The sequence below is a fragment of the Semicossyphus pulcher genome, unplaced genomic scaffold (assembly GCF_022749685.1).
Source record: "Semicossyphus pulcher isolate SPU_LCO1_2020_fin unplaced genomic scaffold, fSemPul1.0.p SCAF_17, whole genome shotgun sequence".
Lineage (NCBI taxonomy): Eukaryota > Metazoa > Chordata > Actinopteri > Labriformes > Labridae > Semicossyphus > Semicossyphus pulcher.
Window position 1 is genome coordinate 14,572,451 of NW_027211681.1, and position 16,081 is coordinate 14,588,531.

Below are 16,081 nucleotides of genomic sequence, written 5' to 3' on the forward strand. Positions count from 1 at the left end.
TAACATGTTAGGAGTTTTTATTCTCTACAAGTTCCCATTGTGGCGAGTAAGCGTTTTTGTTTTTTTTCCTCCGCTGTCCGAAAGCGAAGCAGCCTTCCGGGACGCAGCTGCAGCCGTATCAGCCTGTGTCAGGGCTTTCCACTGTACTGCTGCATTTTGATGTCGCCCAGGCGGGTAAACGTCAACACCGGTGTCGTTTACTGTTATTAATGTGCGAGAAGCAACATGACGCCTACTAGACAGTGGCTCCTGACCGGTTTGGTTCTTCTGTTTATTTACGGAGCAGCTGAATGTAGAAGGAATTTCAAATGTCCTTCAGGATGCTCGTGCTCCAAGGAGACGATCATCTGCGTCGGAACCGCTCAGATCCCGCGGACTATACCGAGCGAGATCAACTCACTGTGAGTAATTAATCGCATGTTTTCAACCAAAGTGGATTTCCTCTTTAATAACGAACAGAGCAGTAAATGTTGCCTTCAAGGAGACACTGTCTGTCCCGAGTTTCCTTCCCTGCAGAGTTGGCACTTGGTGTGTCTGGCACAGAGTGTAAATATGTCCCAGCCTGAGTCTGACTTTGATTTGATTGTGTTTCTTCACACAGGAGCATGGTGAATGGATCTATTTCTGAAGTCACAGAGGGGATGTTTTCACTCATGCCCTCTCTGCAGCTGCTGTAAGAGCAGTTTGTTTAACTGGTCATCAACAATTGACATGCAGGGCTTAGATGCACAGACAGTAAAACACAAACAAGCCACAAAGTACATGGATTATCAGTAATGCAGACGTTTTCTATCTGTTATGATGATTGTAACTGACATGATCATTCTGTATTTACTCCGTCATCTTTTCAGACTTCTGAATGCAAATTCTTTGACTACAATCAAAGACGATGCCTTCTCTGGACTCCCACATCTGGAATATTTGTGAGTAGTATTTGACAAAGTTACATCTTTCTTAATGTAACATGTGAATGATGTAAGTTTGAGTTTTTTTGTAATTTTCTTAATTATTGTTCCTAAGTATATTCACATGTAGATCCATAACGACTTGAATACACTGCATAATATTTTTGATGGACCGTACTACGCCGTAAATTACAACTACAAATTCTCCTTCGCCATCGATGGGCAAGCAGTAATGTTGATGAATACAATATACTGACATATGTGTGAACAAGTTATCTACATAAAAAAAAAATTCCGACATGATTTAATACGTAACAATATATATATCACATTAATCCTTTTACTCGTATTTTGTGCAGATTCATTGAAGGGAACAAGATTGAAACCATCACCAAAAATTCCTTTCGTGGTCTGCGAGATCTGACTCATCTGTAAGTCTGTTATTATTCTCTCTTTCCATTAACGCAGCCTCTGTAGCTACTTATCAGCTCTATTACAGAGACAGACTGATGAAATAAATTAAAAGACTAAATAATTACAGTAATATAAATCTCTCCGTCCTCCCTGTGTCTGTTGTTTAGATCACTTGCCAATAACAAGATGAGGTTTCTGCCGAGAGATCTGTTCTTTCACTTGGATTCGTTACTGGAACTGTGAGTAAGCAGTTGTTGTGTCAGCAGTGTGTGTGTGTGTGTGTGTGCGTGTGTGTGTGTGTGTGTGTGTGTGTGTGTGTGTGTGTGCAGTCCTCTTCCTTACTGCCTTCTAAAGTGAAGCTGACTCAGGCTGTGTTTTGCGTTTGGCTGCATTAAACCTCATACGAATTAAATAGAGAGCATGGAATTGAAGTTTATGTCCCTCTGCTCTTTTGTAGTGCTTCTCATTCCAAGGTTGACTTTTATTTGTAGCATAATTTGTTCTTTTTATAATAATTTTAGATGCTCTGTATTAAGAAAATGTCCTTATAATAACGCAAATGTTCTGGTCTATGAACTTTCATGTTGTTGGGCCATCCAAAAAACATCCTCTTTGTATTCAAACTTGTTGGTTTCACCCATGACAGGTGCAAATGTTGTTATCCTGCAGCACTCACCCTCTTCCTCTTATCAATACCCCAAAATAATCCATACTTGTTTTCTGTAGTAATTGTCTCCAAGTAGATTTTGCAGGTATTGATGATTCCCTCTGTCTTACATCAGGGATCTGCGAGGAAACTCTTTCCAGTGCAACTGTGAGAACAAGTGGCTGATGATGTGGCTGAAAAACACAAACGCCACAGTATCCGATGTCTTCTGTGCGGGCCCCAGTGACATGAAGGGCAAGCGGCTCAACGACCTTCCTATTCCCCCGGGCGAGTGTATCTCCACAGGTATAATGACAAGTACACTATCACAGGCAAAAATGAACAGGCACAGACACAGCGACATACTGTGAAGAAAGACAAGAAAGAAAGAGGCAGGGAAGACAGAAAATAGTGAATCAATAAAACAGTTAAATTATTCAGCAGGACACAACAATGATCTATTCTGCACTCAAAAACAAACAAGAGGACTCCGGGCCTGCTAACATGTACGCCTCTGACTCACACACACATGCAGACACTTTTACAATCAGCAAAACCAGGACTGATAGAAGACATTTGTAGGCAAACCCGGCAACTCCCTTGACAAAAAGTTGACATTTTCACAACAGTTTGTCAAATCACTTTAATACATGTGCTTATTAAATTACTATTGGCACATTATCTTTAAAAACAAGGACACAGAAGGTTGACATAAAACAATCGTGGCATTACACTAACATACTATGAGCAAGAATACTGTAAAACTAAAACAAATAAAGAAAAAGAAAAACATCATTAATATCAAACATTTCTAAACCAGGAATATGTCACCCTGCACTGTGTCATCCAGAAGCTCCTCACTGCATGACAAATGTAATTTAAGCAGCCAGGTTCTTTGACTTTGTCAGCAGAGCAGCAGTTTCTGTGTTTGTCTGCATTTCACAGACTTTGTGCGTCATCAGTCGATTCCCATTCAGTCCATGTCAGCGGACATCTTCTCCTTCAAAGAGGACATCTACGTGGCGATGGCCGCCCCCAACTCCAACAGCTGTGTGGTCATGGAGTGGGACCACATCGAGATGAACTTCAGGAAATTTGACAATATAACAGGTTTGACTACACTAACTACACTACAAGAGTCTGTTTTAAAAGGGATACGTCTGGTGATATACTGTATACTATAATGGTTTACTACTCTTTAAAGACAAAACAAAACCAACATTTGCATCAAAAGCAAAGCCTGATACAGATTATTCCTCTTTGTCACAGACATAAAAAACACGTTACTTCAATAATGAACATGGTGACTGTAGTTTTTTTCATAACATTACCCCACAGACATGGTCCTAGTGCTGAAAACTCTCTTAAAAATGATAATCTTCAATATTTTCATTTAAATAATGTTAATGTTAAGTGTTAGGTCACTCCCTATCACCGATAGAGGTAACACAATGGTGATTGAGCCTGTGGCCCACTGATGACAGCCTTTGCATTTGCAGTATATAGTATTATTACAGACTGGGTGTCTCTGGCGACATTTGCGGAAAAAATCACAAGTGGCGCTCAGTTAGTGACGCGTTTTCCATCACCCAGCAGTGGTTGGTCTGCCAGAGAGGGTAGACGGAGCTAAGCAGCTGCTTTTCCGCTCTCTGCAAGTGTTGCGAGTAAACACTAATCTACTATGGCTGAACAAACAAAGAAAAGATCGATGACTACAGATACAACTTGAAATCCTGAAATCCAAAGAAAAAGAAACAAATTGGACGCTCAGATGAAGCAAACAGTCTAAAAAGGAAAGCGAACGTCAGCGAGGAAAATCAAGAGTTACAACCTGAGCCAACCAAACATGCGACACTGGCTGGATATGTGCTCCCACAATGACCATTTATTGCCATAGTCGGTGCCAAAGAGAATGAAACTGAGATCTTTGAGATTATAATAATAATAATAATAATAATAATACGTATTATTATTGATTATTTTCTATAGCGCTATAAAAAGTACTCAAAGACACTGTTACATGTTAAAACAAAATAGCAAAGACAGTAAAAGCAATGTACAGTATAAGAACGATCAAGGTGCAGAAAATACAGTTAAAATGTGGACATAAAAGAAAAACAGTTACAACAGTAAGATGATGATCGGTCACAGGTTAAAAGCAGATTTGAAGAGGTGGGTTTTGAGTCGAGTTTTGAAAGAGGGGAGTGAGGGAGAGTGTCTGAGGTGATGGGGGAGAGAGTTCCAGAGGCAGGATGCAACAATAGAGAAGGCTCTGTCCCACCAAAGTCTGTTGCTTGGATCGGGTGAGAGGGGTGAGAGGGGTGAGAGGGGTGAGGAGGTTGGCGTTGGGGGATCTGAGGCTGCAGGTGGAAGTGTATTGGTGAAGGAGGTCAGTGAGTTGGGGGGGGGCTGGGTTGTGGAGGGCCTTGTAAGTGATGAGGAGGATTTTAAATTGGATTCTTTGTTGGATGGGGAGCCACTGGAGGTTCTGAAGGACTGGGGTGATATGATCTCTGGTGCGGGAGTGGGTGAGAAGACGGGCGGCAGAGTTTTGAATTGTAGTTTGTTGAGGATTTTGGTGCCGTAGTCCAGTCGTGAGGTGATGAATGCGTGACTGAGTGTTTCGGCTGCTGAGAACGACAGGGAGGGGCAAAGACAGGCAATGTTTTTGAGATGGAGATTTTACATTTAAAGCACCAAATATTTATTATTTCATAACAGAAAATAGTTCCCAAAAAATTCACTTTTGTCTCCTGCTTGAGACATGTTTAAAAACTACAGTGCCCAGCTCTAATTGAAACTTATTGGCATTTAATGAGAAGAATATTTGTTGATGGGCTTTTTATTATCATTTAGATCTTCAGTAGTATCATGTGCCCGGGACTGAGAGCCACATACAGTAACATTGAGTACTGACAGACAGATTGCTGGTTTTTGTCTTTTTGAATTTGGATTTGTTGTTTTGGATAACTGTTGACCTCATCTTTTAAAGTTAATTTAAGAGAGCGGCTGTTTTGGAGCCATGGTCAGTCTAAATGTAATTTGTGTTGTGTTACCTCTGTCATCCTCTCTTTCCTCACAGGGAAGTCTGTTGTTGGCTGCAGGTCGGTTCTGATCGACAACTACGTCTTGATAATTGTCACCCAGCTCTTCGGCGGCTCCCATATTTACAAGTTTGACGATCAGCAAAACAAGTTCACAAAGTTTCAAACCATTGAGGTGTTTAACATCTCAAAGCCGAATGACATTGAGGTCTTCCAGATGGACGGTGACTGGTACTTTGTGATCGTGGACAGCTCAAAGGCAGGCCTGTCGACGCTGTACAAGTGGACCGACCAACCAGACCGCAATGAAACCGGTTTCTACTCATACCAGTTCCTCCACGAGTGGTTTCGTGACACAGACGCAGAGTTTGTCGAGGTGGACGGGAAGTCTTACCTCATCTTAGCCAGTCGCTCTCAGGCACCTGTCATCTACCTGTGGAACAAGAGCACCCTGAAGTTCATTCTTCACGGTGAAATCCCAAACGTTGACGACGTAGTGGCAGTCAAAGCGTTCCGGTTGGAGGGCGACTTGTTTCTGGCCATGACTTGTTACATCGGTGACTCCAAAGTCCTCAAGTGGACCACTAAGCAGTTCACTGAGGTGCAGGCTCTGCCGTCTCGAGGAGCCATGATCCTCCAGCCTTTCACCTTCACAGACAGGCACTACCTGGCTCTCGGCAGCGATTACTCTTTCACACAGATCTACCTCTGGGACGTGGAGACCAAAACGTTTCATAAGTTCAAGGACATTTACGTGCAGTCGCCCCGGTCGTTCATAGCATTGACCAATGACAGGAGGAATTTCATTTTCTCCTCCAGCTTCAAGGGCAAATCCATGGTTTTTGAGCATATTATTGTAGATTTAAGCTTATAATGCTCAGCCCCTCTGATCAGTAATGTGTATATGCTACAATGGAATTCTAATGCTGCCTGTCTTCTTAATGCAACCAGATTTATCTTTCTTGGTTTGAGGCAAACATCTTTGGCAAGTTTCTGCAACTCATATGCATTTCTAGCAGTAAAGGTACGATTCATGAAAGACCCCCAAGAAGTTGCTGCAGAAATATGACACATTTGAAGTGTTTGGATGTTATGTTAAAATACATTTTCCTACAGAGGCTGTCTTCAAAAAGCAGAATGTATTGCTAAATCTAACGAGCTTAAGCCTAACTGCATTTATTACTAACTACTGTTTGACAGTGTGCCTGATTAGTGTCTAATAAGATTGTGATTCACTTCCAATTCCTATGCAAAATCAATAACACTGAATGTTGCTCTGAATTACAATCACGAGGTTAATTGTGTGCTGCTATATGACTTGAATGACATCTAAATGGTCTTAAGACACAAAAGTGTCCTTTTCTTTACTGATCTTTTGATATGTTTCATCTATTGTACAGATTTAATCACAGTCTGATTGGCTTTGAAGATAAATCATTGTAACAGACATAACCATGGAATGATGTGTAAATTATCTCATTGTTTAGATGGTCATAAAATGCTTACTAAATCCTGCACTAGCAATTTCTTTTTGTTGGCATTTCAGATTTCATGAAAACATGAAGCATTTCCCTTCTTCTCTTCTATCTATCCTCCTTCTTACACAACCTTCAGGCTTATTTAACAACGAGTTTGTGTCAATGCATTAAAAACATTTAACCACATGTAACGTTGTCTTCTGTGTTTCTCTCCGTCCTCTATTGTGGAAGATGCCCAGGCGGTGAAATGTGGCCGTAAAGAAAAGACAAAGTGCCTCAGACAGCATGTTTAAATGTATAGTGCTGTCAGCAGCTGGTCAGCATTTCCTTTCAACTACAACAGAAGACAAAATTATCTGGTTTATTTTAGATTCTGCTTTTATATTTTAGAGAATAAGAAGAATTTAAAGAATGTTTTTATGTTCTGTTACAGGTTTGTAATGTATTTTTAAGTCCATCCCAGAGAAGTTATTTTTCAAAAGCACATGGATAGTTTTAAGACATATATTTATTATCCATTCTGTGCTATAGAACAGCAGAACAATCACACTCAAAAAATAATGAAATCAAATTCACATCAAATTGTGAACAGTTTATTGTTCTCTTTAGCCCAATGACTGTTTTTTATGGTAAAATAGCTGCATTACAATTACTGATCTGGTTGTGTATTTTAGGTGTTTAAATTGCAGTTTAATTAATTCATTATTCGCTTGGTATAAGCATGACGGTTAGTCCAATAACCTTAAATGATAAAATGATAAAAATCCCAAAACTCTTCCTAAACCTTTAAAATCAAAATTCTTTTTATTTTTAACATCTTTTAAGAAAAAGATTATTTCTTGACATTTAGGCTTATTTATTTTTTAACAATTGATGTCTACGCACTAAGTGTCAGATTAACGAGGGTTTCCAAATGCGTCGTGACGACTCTCTGACGTCAGGCTGACGGACGGAAGTGATGCAGGTCGTGTTCCTCGATCACCTAATCCGTTTTGATGATGCAAAATGTCTGTAAATCTGACCACTGGAGCCAACTTGGTGTGTTTTTATTTGAAACTCACCTTGCGTCATTATTAGTCGTGTTTTTTCTTCCTGTCGCGTGAAGTGAGATGGATCCGTCCAGGAGGAGCGAGAGTGACTGGCAGGGGCTGCTCAACGAGGTGAGACTGAGGAGAGGGAGCAGGAAAATAAGGAGTCCCTAACCTCCACCGAGGCTGTGCACCAAACCGTCAGTTTAGCAGAAAATGTGCGTCGTTTCTAACTGTTTTAATTCTGTGTTTCGCCTCCGGTTTGTTGCCTCAGACAGATAAAGAACAAACAGGGTTAACCCGGATTAAATCTCAGATGCTTTAGTTTCTCTCAGTTTATAGGTAATGAAAATAAGGAAGTAGCTTTTTGTTGTTGTTTTCCTTGTACCTGCAGAGCCCGGAGCCATACAAAGATCATAACTTGTAAACTGCTCCACAATTTAGCTGTATTGTCTTTGCATACATTTTTACTGATGATCTGTCAAAATCAGGACATTTAGATGACAGCTCACGAGGGGTCAACGATCACCCCAACGTAGATCCTTTAGAAAAAAACAGTTCCATTCCTGTTTTCATAAGGGAAGTATTAAAAATAAATATATGGTGAAGCATGATACCAATTTTTTCTTCTACACTGTAAGCCATTTACCTACTTTAATGAGTCTCCGTGAATCAAAAGTATTTATATCATTTAAACTAGTGTAATGAAAGTGCTTTACAAGCAACTGAAAACATTTTAACACCATGTTTCGAACCTTAACAGGATAACAATAAATACCCACTTCAGAAGAGGGTCTTATTGTGGTTTTTAATTGTTTTTATCTGCTGGACTGCTTCATTATTTTCTTTGAACAGTTTGAATAATGTGAAGTTACTGGATTTCAGAGATAACAATGCCTGTTTTTGTCTCTTCTTCAAACACTTGTGTCCTTACATGCAGTTCCTGATTTGTAAGCGGAAGTTGGAGAGTAAGAAGGAGGCGCTCCTGATTCTGTCCAAAGAGCTGGACACCTGTCAGCAGGAGAGAGATCAGTTCAGACTGATGGCCAACCAGCTCCGAGAGCGGCACCAAGGACTCAAGAAGAAGTATAGAGAGCTCATTGTAAGACATTACTGGTCCTAAAGATGCATCATTGGTGTTATCACAGGCAGTCCATCGTCCATGATTAAAGTTTGCAGATGTTGCATTTAATGAAAATCTGTTTTTCTTACCGATAGGATGGAGATCCCTCTCTGCCTCCTGAGAAGAGAAATCAAGTGAGTGATTTTAACCCGCAGATGTTCTTTATTCATCACTTTCAAACAAAAATGCAAAGTATTTCAGATAATAAACACATGTGACAGTTTTACACATTGACTCAAAATGGCCTTAGTAATGCCTTTGTTTCTGGACCGGGCTGGTTTTTGTTAAGATGAGCTAAAATATTCAAGGGGAAAAAAAGTCCAGCTGTGTCTCCGTGGAGCTATTTGCGCTATGCTTTGTACACAGTGTAGTAATTCAAACCATGAGTTTGATTGATCTCCGCCTGAGAGATGAGAACAGTTGCTGCCAGTGTTCATAACCACAGAAAACATTTCACATTCACTCGGCATTACAGAGTTGTTTTCATCGTGTCAAGTTAAAAGATTGGGGAATATTTATATGAAACCCTTGTTATGTGAAACTGTGAATGTCCATCCTGCATTTAATCATTTAACAGCTGCAAGAAGCCTTTGTGATCTCGTGTGACCTCACGTTTGTGTCTCTTTTAGGTGAATTTGGCTCAGCTGCTGAGAGACTCCAGAGACAAAAACAGTCAACTCTCTGAGGAGGTGAAGGAGCTGAAGCAGCGACTGATGGAAGCTCAGGGTGACAACAAGGTACCATGTTGTGTGCACAACACCGAACAATTAGGTTATATATGCAGATAAAATAAAATACAATTTGTCCAACTGTTCTGTACTGAATTGAACAGAAAATATTGTGCAGTCAACTTTTTCTGTCTGTCCCTTCAGCTTCTACGGATGACCATCACTAAACAGCGGCTGGGAGACGAGGAGGTTGGTGCTCGACACTTTCCCGCACACGAACGAGAAGATCTGGTCAAACAGTTAGAGAGAGCTCGAGAGCAGGTGAGAACAGGAGCTTCACTGCCTGCTGCTTCATTTCTGTCATCTTCTTTTTAATGCAATTCTGGCCATTATAGTCATTTATAGTAGTTGACTGTAGTTTCCAATTTCATGTTTTAGGCAGATTTCTCTATTTTATATTAAAGTGAAAAATACTGAACCAACTTCCATATGGCCAGTATTTCTCCTGAAGTACAGGAGGCTCACTGAGGGGCTCAAGGGCACATCTTTCTATATTTGTAAGACATTTATGGCAAAATAAAACATGATAATAAGGTGCCAAACATTTAGTTACAAGATCGAAATGAAAGGCATTTAGTGTGATTGATTTTAAAAAAGTAACACAGAGCAATATCAGTGTATGGTAAATTAAACATATAAGGAAGACGAACCTGTAGCATTAGTAGGTAAAATCACAGTTTATGTCCTCACACGTTGCGCTTCATGTTGCTGCAGAACGAGGTCCTGGAGCACAGCGTGAAGTCGCTCACAGACGAGCTGCAGGACGTACGAGCCGAGCGCGACGTGTTCCAGCAGAAGGCTCATCGACTCAACGTGGAAATGAACCACATCGTGGGCAACGATGACATACGGATCGTAGACATAGATGCACTCTGCATGGAGAACAGGTTTGTTACATACGTATTTTATTAAAGCCACTGAGTGAAACTGTTGTCTGCAGAAATGTTCACAGTTAAAGGAACAATAACTTCATGTTTCTGAAACACTGTTGTCCCTCTACTTCAATAAAATATTGTGTATTTTTCACAAGATAACATATGCTTCTATATGTAAACAGATGAAAAGATGCATTAATGATGACTGAACCTTGAAATTTGATCAAAAATAACCTTTCAGGTATCTGCATGAACGCTTCGGACAACTTCAAGAAGAAATCAACTTGCTCAAAAAAAATCTGATGAAGTACAAGGTAGATACATTTCTCATCACTTTCATTATTCATCACCTTTAACATTTTACTCATAACGTTCTATTTAAATACTTTCTATAATTTTTAAATTCCATGCCCTTCACTGGTTTCAGAGCGCCCTGGAGTGTCGGAAAAACTCTAAAATCAGTGGGAAAGCGAACAGTAGTGCACTGACCGGGGTGCTGTCGGCTAAACAAGGTAAAAAAAACCCTGTTTTTACAAAGTCACAAAGTCACATGTAAATATTTACACGTTTGGCAGAGAAGAAGAAGTGGAAATAAGCACCTGGTGTCCGTACTTTAACCTGTGACTCATCATGTGTGTGCAGTGAAGGAATTGTTGCTGTCAGAAGAAAACGGCTGCAGCCTGCCGGTGACTCCTCAGTCCATCTCAGACCTCAAGTCTCTGGCCACAGCTCTGCTGGAAACCATCCACGAGAAGAACATGGTGATTCAGCACCAACGCCAAATCAACAAGTATGGCTCCATCTCACACTTCACGCTCATAACACATTTCAGTAATCTGCATGACAGACAGAGCGTGTGAAATTCACTGCCTTTGTGTATTTGACGTTAGGATTCTTGGGAATCGAGTTGCCGAGCTGGAGAGCAAACTGAAAACATTAGAAATGTCTGGATTGTGGAGCCTGCCAGGTGAACGTCTTAATAAACATGTTTCAGTGAAGCTTTGATTCTTCAGACAATAATTTACCATCTTTTCCTCTGTCCTTTTCTTCTTCTTGCCACCTGGAGGCCTGACTTATAATGTGTCTCTGGGAATATATGGAAGTATGTTCTTCTCTTAACAATTCCATCCACTTTTTTTGAACATTTTGAACTTTATCCTCTTCCATCACTTCTCCAATCTCCTCAAATTACATGTACTCATGTCTATCCAATAGAACAGCTTTATTTTATGACTTACAAATGTCTGAAATTCCACTGAAGGTTACAATTATAATGTTTTGTCCTAATAGAAGGAAAAGACAGCATCATCCTGAACACTCAGCAGGCGGAGTCAACAGAGTCTCCTGGACAGGAAGGTGAATGAGACTTTACTTTGTTTAGTGCACACCATCTACAGTTCGTTGTTTATGATTATATATGACTTAGAACCTCTATTCTTACAGGTGACGAAAAAATAGTTGTCGATGGGCAGAGCTCGACAGAAGTCCCAAACCTAGAGAGTGGACCACCAGCTGTGTCAGGAGATCCAGAGGGACTTCACGTGGAGGCACCATCAGCACCCAGCGAGGAGACATGCCAGCAGAACCCCTCAGACCAGTCAGCTGAGGAAGAGCCAGTCAGCTTTCGGATAGAAACGCCAGAGAGGGAAGAGTGTCATGAAAGTGGTCAGTCACTGATTACAACTGATTTACCAGCTTTGACGAGTCCCCAGTCAGAAGAAGAAGAAGAAGAAGAAGAAGAGGATTGTCAAAGTTCCCTTCCCGAATTGGCAGCTGTGAACTCACACCATCAGTCGGACCTCTCCCACCAAACTTTAGAGACCTTAGAGGAAGGAGAGGATAAGTCAGATGAAGGCAGTGAGAAGGTGGAAACTGTTGAAACTGGGTGTATTCTAACGGAGGGAAACAACAGCTGTGATGTTTTCATTGCTGCTGCCAGCTCTGCAGAAGAACAGGAAGACGTCCAGTCAAACCAGGAGACGGATGTTTGTCTTAGTCAGGAAATCTAAGAATAGTAGGGATAATAATGTGTGATGCATTTATATTATGATGCTAATTTATTATTATTTTATCAATAATGAGAAAAAAATCAAGAGAAAGGGACACTAGTGATGTAGCCACTACACTACAGCGTCAGAATGCTTGTTTTTGGTAACGGATCAGACATCTGTTACTCTGTAAATCCAAGAAATATAAAACAAATTGTTGTTGTGGATTTTCTAATCAATATGCAACTGAAAGACTCAAAACACACCATCAGTAACTGTTTACTGATGTTTGCTTCCACATTTAAGTCTCATGAAGCCCCACACTACACTGTACGCAGGCATCAGAGCAGAACACCCATATGTTATTGCTCAACATAAATCAAACAACCGCAACTCTTCTAGGATGTTTTTTCTGCTGAGTTTGGCATCAGCTCTAAAGCCAGAAGATTATAAGTGAGGTTGTGCAATATGGTCTGGCTCACAGTTGGTGTTAAATTGTTTGATGGGTTTGAGGTCAGAGTTTTGAGCATGTTTGTCCACTTTTCTCTCTCCAATCTAGAAAGAGCACTCCTGTGTGGGCCTGGCTTTGTTTATGGGCATGGGAAGTGGTTATTCCCAAACTGTTGCCATGGCAGCTGCACATTGTGTTATAAAAGTGGAGAAACTGTGGTTTAGGTAAGAAAAAGTAGCAAAAGAGGGCAAGGGAATGTGGCTGTGATGAGTTGGATTGTTCTACTCTAAGTAATTTCATTCATTTATTTATTTTTTGGAATTCTTGCACTAATTGACAGTGAAGGAGAGTTAATCTGCATTATGTTGCTGCCGTTACCTCTGGAGAAGGATGCTGGTTCAGGTTAAGCTCTGAGTAAGAGGCACAAAGTGTTGCTGCTGAACATTTAGATGTGATGTTGCTTTCTCACGATTTGTTTCATTGTTTGTCAGAAATTTTCTTTATCTTTCTACCTCTGTCCACACCTGTTGTTAAAGAAAACATATCATAATAATGACTACGTAAAAAAACAGATACCCAACAATGTTTAGGGTTAAGAAGCAGCTATATTACTCTGGAACATTAACTCTACTACACGCCCTTACACAAGTTTCTAATCATGACAACACAATATTAATCCAAGCTTTACAAAATGCTGCATGATAATATACTATTTATTTATTACAGATAATTACACTTTTGATCTGTACTTGAATCTATTTCCATCTTCAAAAACAACTATTTGTAGGTTAACAAGAATTAATCCGTTGACGTTGAACTCAAAGATTTAAGAATACTTTTACATATTTTTTTGTAACACAATGAAACAACAAGAAGCAGATTACCAGCACAGATGTTTTTATTTTGTTTTTGTGGTGACAAATATTATGAACTTACAAGATAGAACTTCCATAGAGCCATATGTATTGAATGTGAAAAAAAAATGTGTACAAATGTATTTATTTCTTTAAAATAAAGAATTTTCAGCTACTGGTTTGTTGTCGGTGGTAAAACTGTTTTATAAGTAAAAGGCAAACGGAGATTGACCATCTTAACCCGGATTTTACATATTGTGAAACTCTTACCTGTAAAGGAAGGAATGATGCAGATTCTTTCAGCTAAATGCTAACTTCAACATGCTGCTAGCACTAAATGCAAAGTATAGCTGACATTTTGCTAGTATTTGGTAGTAAAACAATGTATAATTTGACCCAGTGGTGGTAAAAAAAAAAATTTAAAAATCAGAAGATCACCAAATTTTGTACGATTCTTCCTCTGGGAACCCTGAATGGCTGTACCAAATTTCATTCCAATACAACCAATAGTTGTTTGGATATTTACGAGCAAAGTGATGGAACGTGTAGCCAACAACACTGCTATAGTGGTTAAAAATGTCATATCTATGTTATTATATGTTATTCTTAGTATTAAAAATCTTAGTTGGAAAAGACTAATGATAAGGCAAGTTTCTGCTACTTTAGATATGCCTCTGTTAAATGTTTGAATAATGTGGATTTGTTTATTTCTTTGTATCAAACAATGAATACAATGAATGAATATCAGTAAGTATATGCCACTGATTAATTTTTCCTCAGCCTCCTGGTGTACTGCTTATGATGCATATTCCACAGCTTGGCGGAGGAAATCCCAATAACGCAGCAGCCAAGCCTGCGGCCTGCGTTTCCATGCAGCAGGCTCCCGGCGTCTCCACCACGACCCAGGTCATCGACCTTTTCATGGATCACCACTGCTCTTCCAATCACAGACTGCTCTCTAAACAGTGTAGCCTGGGATTCTATCATTGCACTGATTTTTCCTTGCTGGGGCACAAAGTTACCAAAGTCTCCAGGGTGATTGGGGTGATGCACGTCTTTTGGGTTGTAGTGGCCACCGGTGGAGTCACAGCCCTGGCTCAGGTCTCCGTACTGATGGATGTGCACCGCTCTGGGCACTGAATCACCCTCTTTGGGGAAGCCATTGAACCGAAGAAGGACATTAAGTGGTTCCTGAGAGTATTCCTGCATGAACAGAACCTGGCCGGACACCTTGGGGAGATCGTCAGGGAGTGAGCTGCTGGGTCTCATTTTACAGGCTGCATACATGGTGCCATTGTTATCATGGACCTCTGGTACGTTTTCAGTTAGGGCTTGACGGCCTACCAGCAGAACCAACAGGGCTGCTCCCAATATGCTGGATGGTCTGAAAGAGATTAAAACCATGAGGACAGTGCTTCATATATCACGGCTCATCATGTGTTTTGCATCAAAATAGCAATTAGACAGTAAAAGACAGTATTTAGATCGTTTACTAAAATTTAAAGAGCAACCACAGTTAAATACTTGTATGTTCCCACATTCCCCATACAGAAAATAAAGTTAGGAAACACAAAAAGGCTTATTTTGCTATTTTACTTCAGGTTTAATATATTTCTATATACTAAATTATGACAATATCATAAGTAATGGATGGACAAGTATACAGATTTAGCTTCTTTGGATGCATTTAAGTAGTTTAATTTATTAATATTCTCATATTTTATGTCATCATGTGTTTGGGTTGAACTTTAAAGTGTGAAACTGCCAAAAAAGTAACTTAAGAAAAGTACATACAGTTCCTGAAAAGTTATAAGGTCATGAAATGTAATATAGCTTTAAATCGAACTCCTTATCGAAGTGAATGCACACAACACTACGGCTAAAGCACGCACTGTGTTCTTATAACACTAATCAAAGATGGTGTCGCAGTACCTTTTTTACTGCAAACAAGTTAAACCAGAGACTTCAAATTAGCTATAATAAGTCCACTTACCCGTGCAGACGCATGTCAGCAAAAATAAACTGCTGCAAGAACTATAAACACTTTGTTTTCACTCTGGGTGATGCGTTCAGTGTCGATCCTCTGAGCAGTCTGGATTGTTTCATAAAGTCTCGGAAAAGAGAGCCGGGCGGCGTAGTTCTCTGAGGGAGGAGCAGAAGGCTACCAAACCAGTGTTTATGCAGAGACGATGCCACACATCATCTGAAGCGCTTGCAGGCTTATGTTTGCCTTTTTATTTTCTCACTTTCTGCCCTGCTTATTATTAACTTAATAAGTATTAAACGTTTAAACCTGCAGTTATCGTGCTGTTGTTGTAGGCCTTACCAAGGACCATAATTTCAAACAGCTGCATCATCTAAAAAGTATGGAGAACTGATTTTGACAAGAACCTCTATCAGTCTGACATTTTGCATGTTGCTTTTGTAACGACTGAGGAAAGATGAAAGACTGCAAATGTTGCATAATGCACTACAAACACTGAAGAGGTTACAATATACTGACAATGATGGAATACATTATTTAAGTGCCATATATGCAAACAATAC

General features: G+C 40.0%; 3 protein-coding genes across 4 annotated transcripts; 2 read left to right on the top strand and 1 right to left on the bottom strand.

Moving 5' to 3' along the window:
• The first annotated feature begins 225 nt into the window (after positions 1-225).
• Positions 226-6,663, top strand: LOC138594427 (leucine-rich repeat LGI family member 2-like). Its single transcript, XM_069665501.1, has 8 exons — positions 226-401; positions 602-673; positions 852-923; positions 1,265-1,336; positions 1,487-1,558; positions 2,102-2,271; positions 2,911-3,075; positions 5,048-6,663. Exons 1-8 carry the CDS (start codon positions 226-228, stop codon positions 5,881-5,883), a joined length of 1,635 nt encoding a protein of 544 aa, XP_069521602.1. The 3' UTR covers positions 5,884-6,663.
• An 809-nt stretch (positions 6,664-7,472) lies between these two features.
• Positions 7,473-13,701, top strand: LOC138595000 (coiled-coil domain-containing protein 149-like). 2 transcript variants are annotated; one of them, XM_069666313.1, is made up of 13 exons: positions 7,473-7,647; positions 8,456-8,617; positions 8,734-8,772; positions 9,268-9,375; positions 9,511-9,627; positions 10,081-10,253; positions 10,483-10,555; positions 10,669-10,753; positions 10,884-11,031; positions 11,132-11,208; positions 11,308-11,343; positions 11,532-11,597; positions 11,685-13,701. In XM_069666313.1, exons 1-13 carry the CDS (start codon positions 7,597-7,599, stop codon positions 12,248-12,250), a joined length of 1,701 nt encoding a protein of 566 aa, XP_069522414.1. In that variant the 5' UTR covers positions 7,473-7,596; the 3' UTR covers positions 12,251-13,701. The 2 variants fall into 2 exon arrangements, with proteins under 2 accessions (XP_069522414.1, XP_069522415.1); XM_069666314.1 differs by lacking the exon at positions 11,308-11,343.
• LOC138595001 (extracellular superoxide dismutase [Cu-Zn]-like) lies at positions 13,527-15,632 on the bottom strand. The gene is made up of 2 exons (XM_069666315.1): positions 15,528-15,632; positions 13,527-14,918 (listed from the first exon to the last, which is right to left on the bottom strand). The coding sequence occupies exons 1-2, from the start codon at positions 15,539-15,541 to the stop codon at positions 14,300-14,302; spliced, it is 633 nt and encodes a 210-aa protein (XP_069522416.1). The 5' UTR covers positions 15,542-15,632; the 3' UTR covers positions 13,527-14,299.
• Positions 15,633-16,081: the final 449 nt, after the last annotated feature.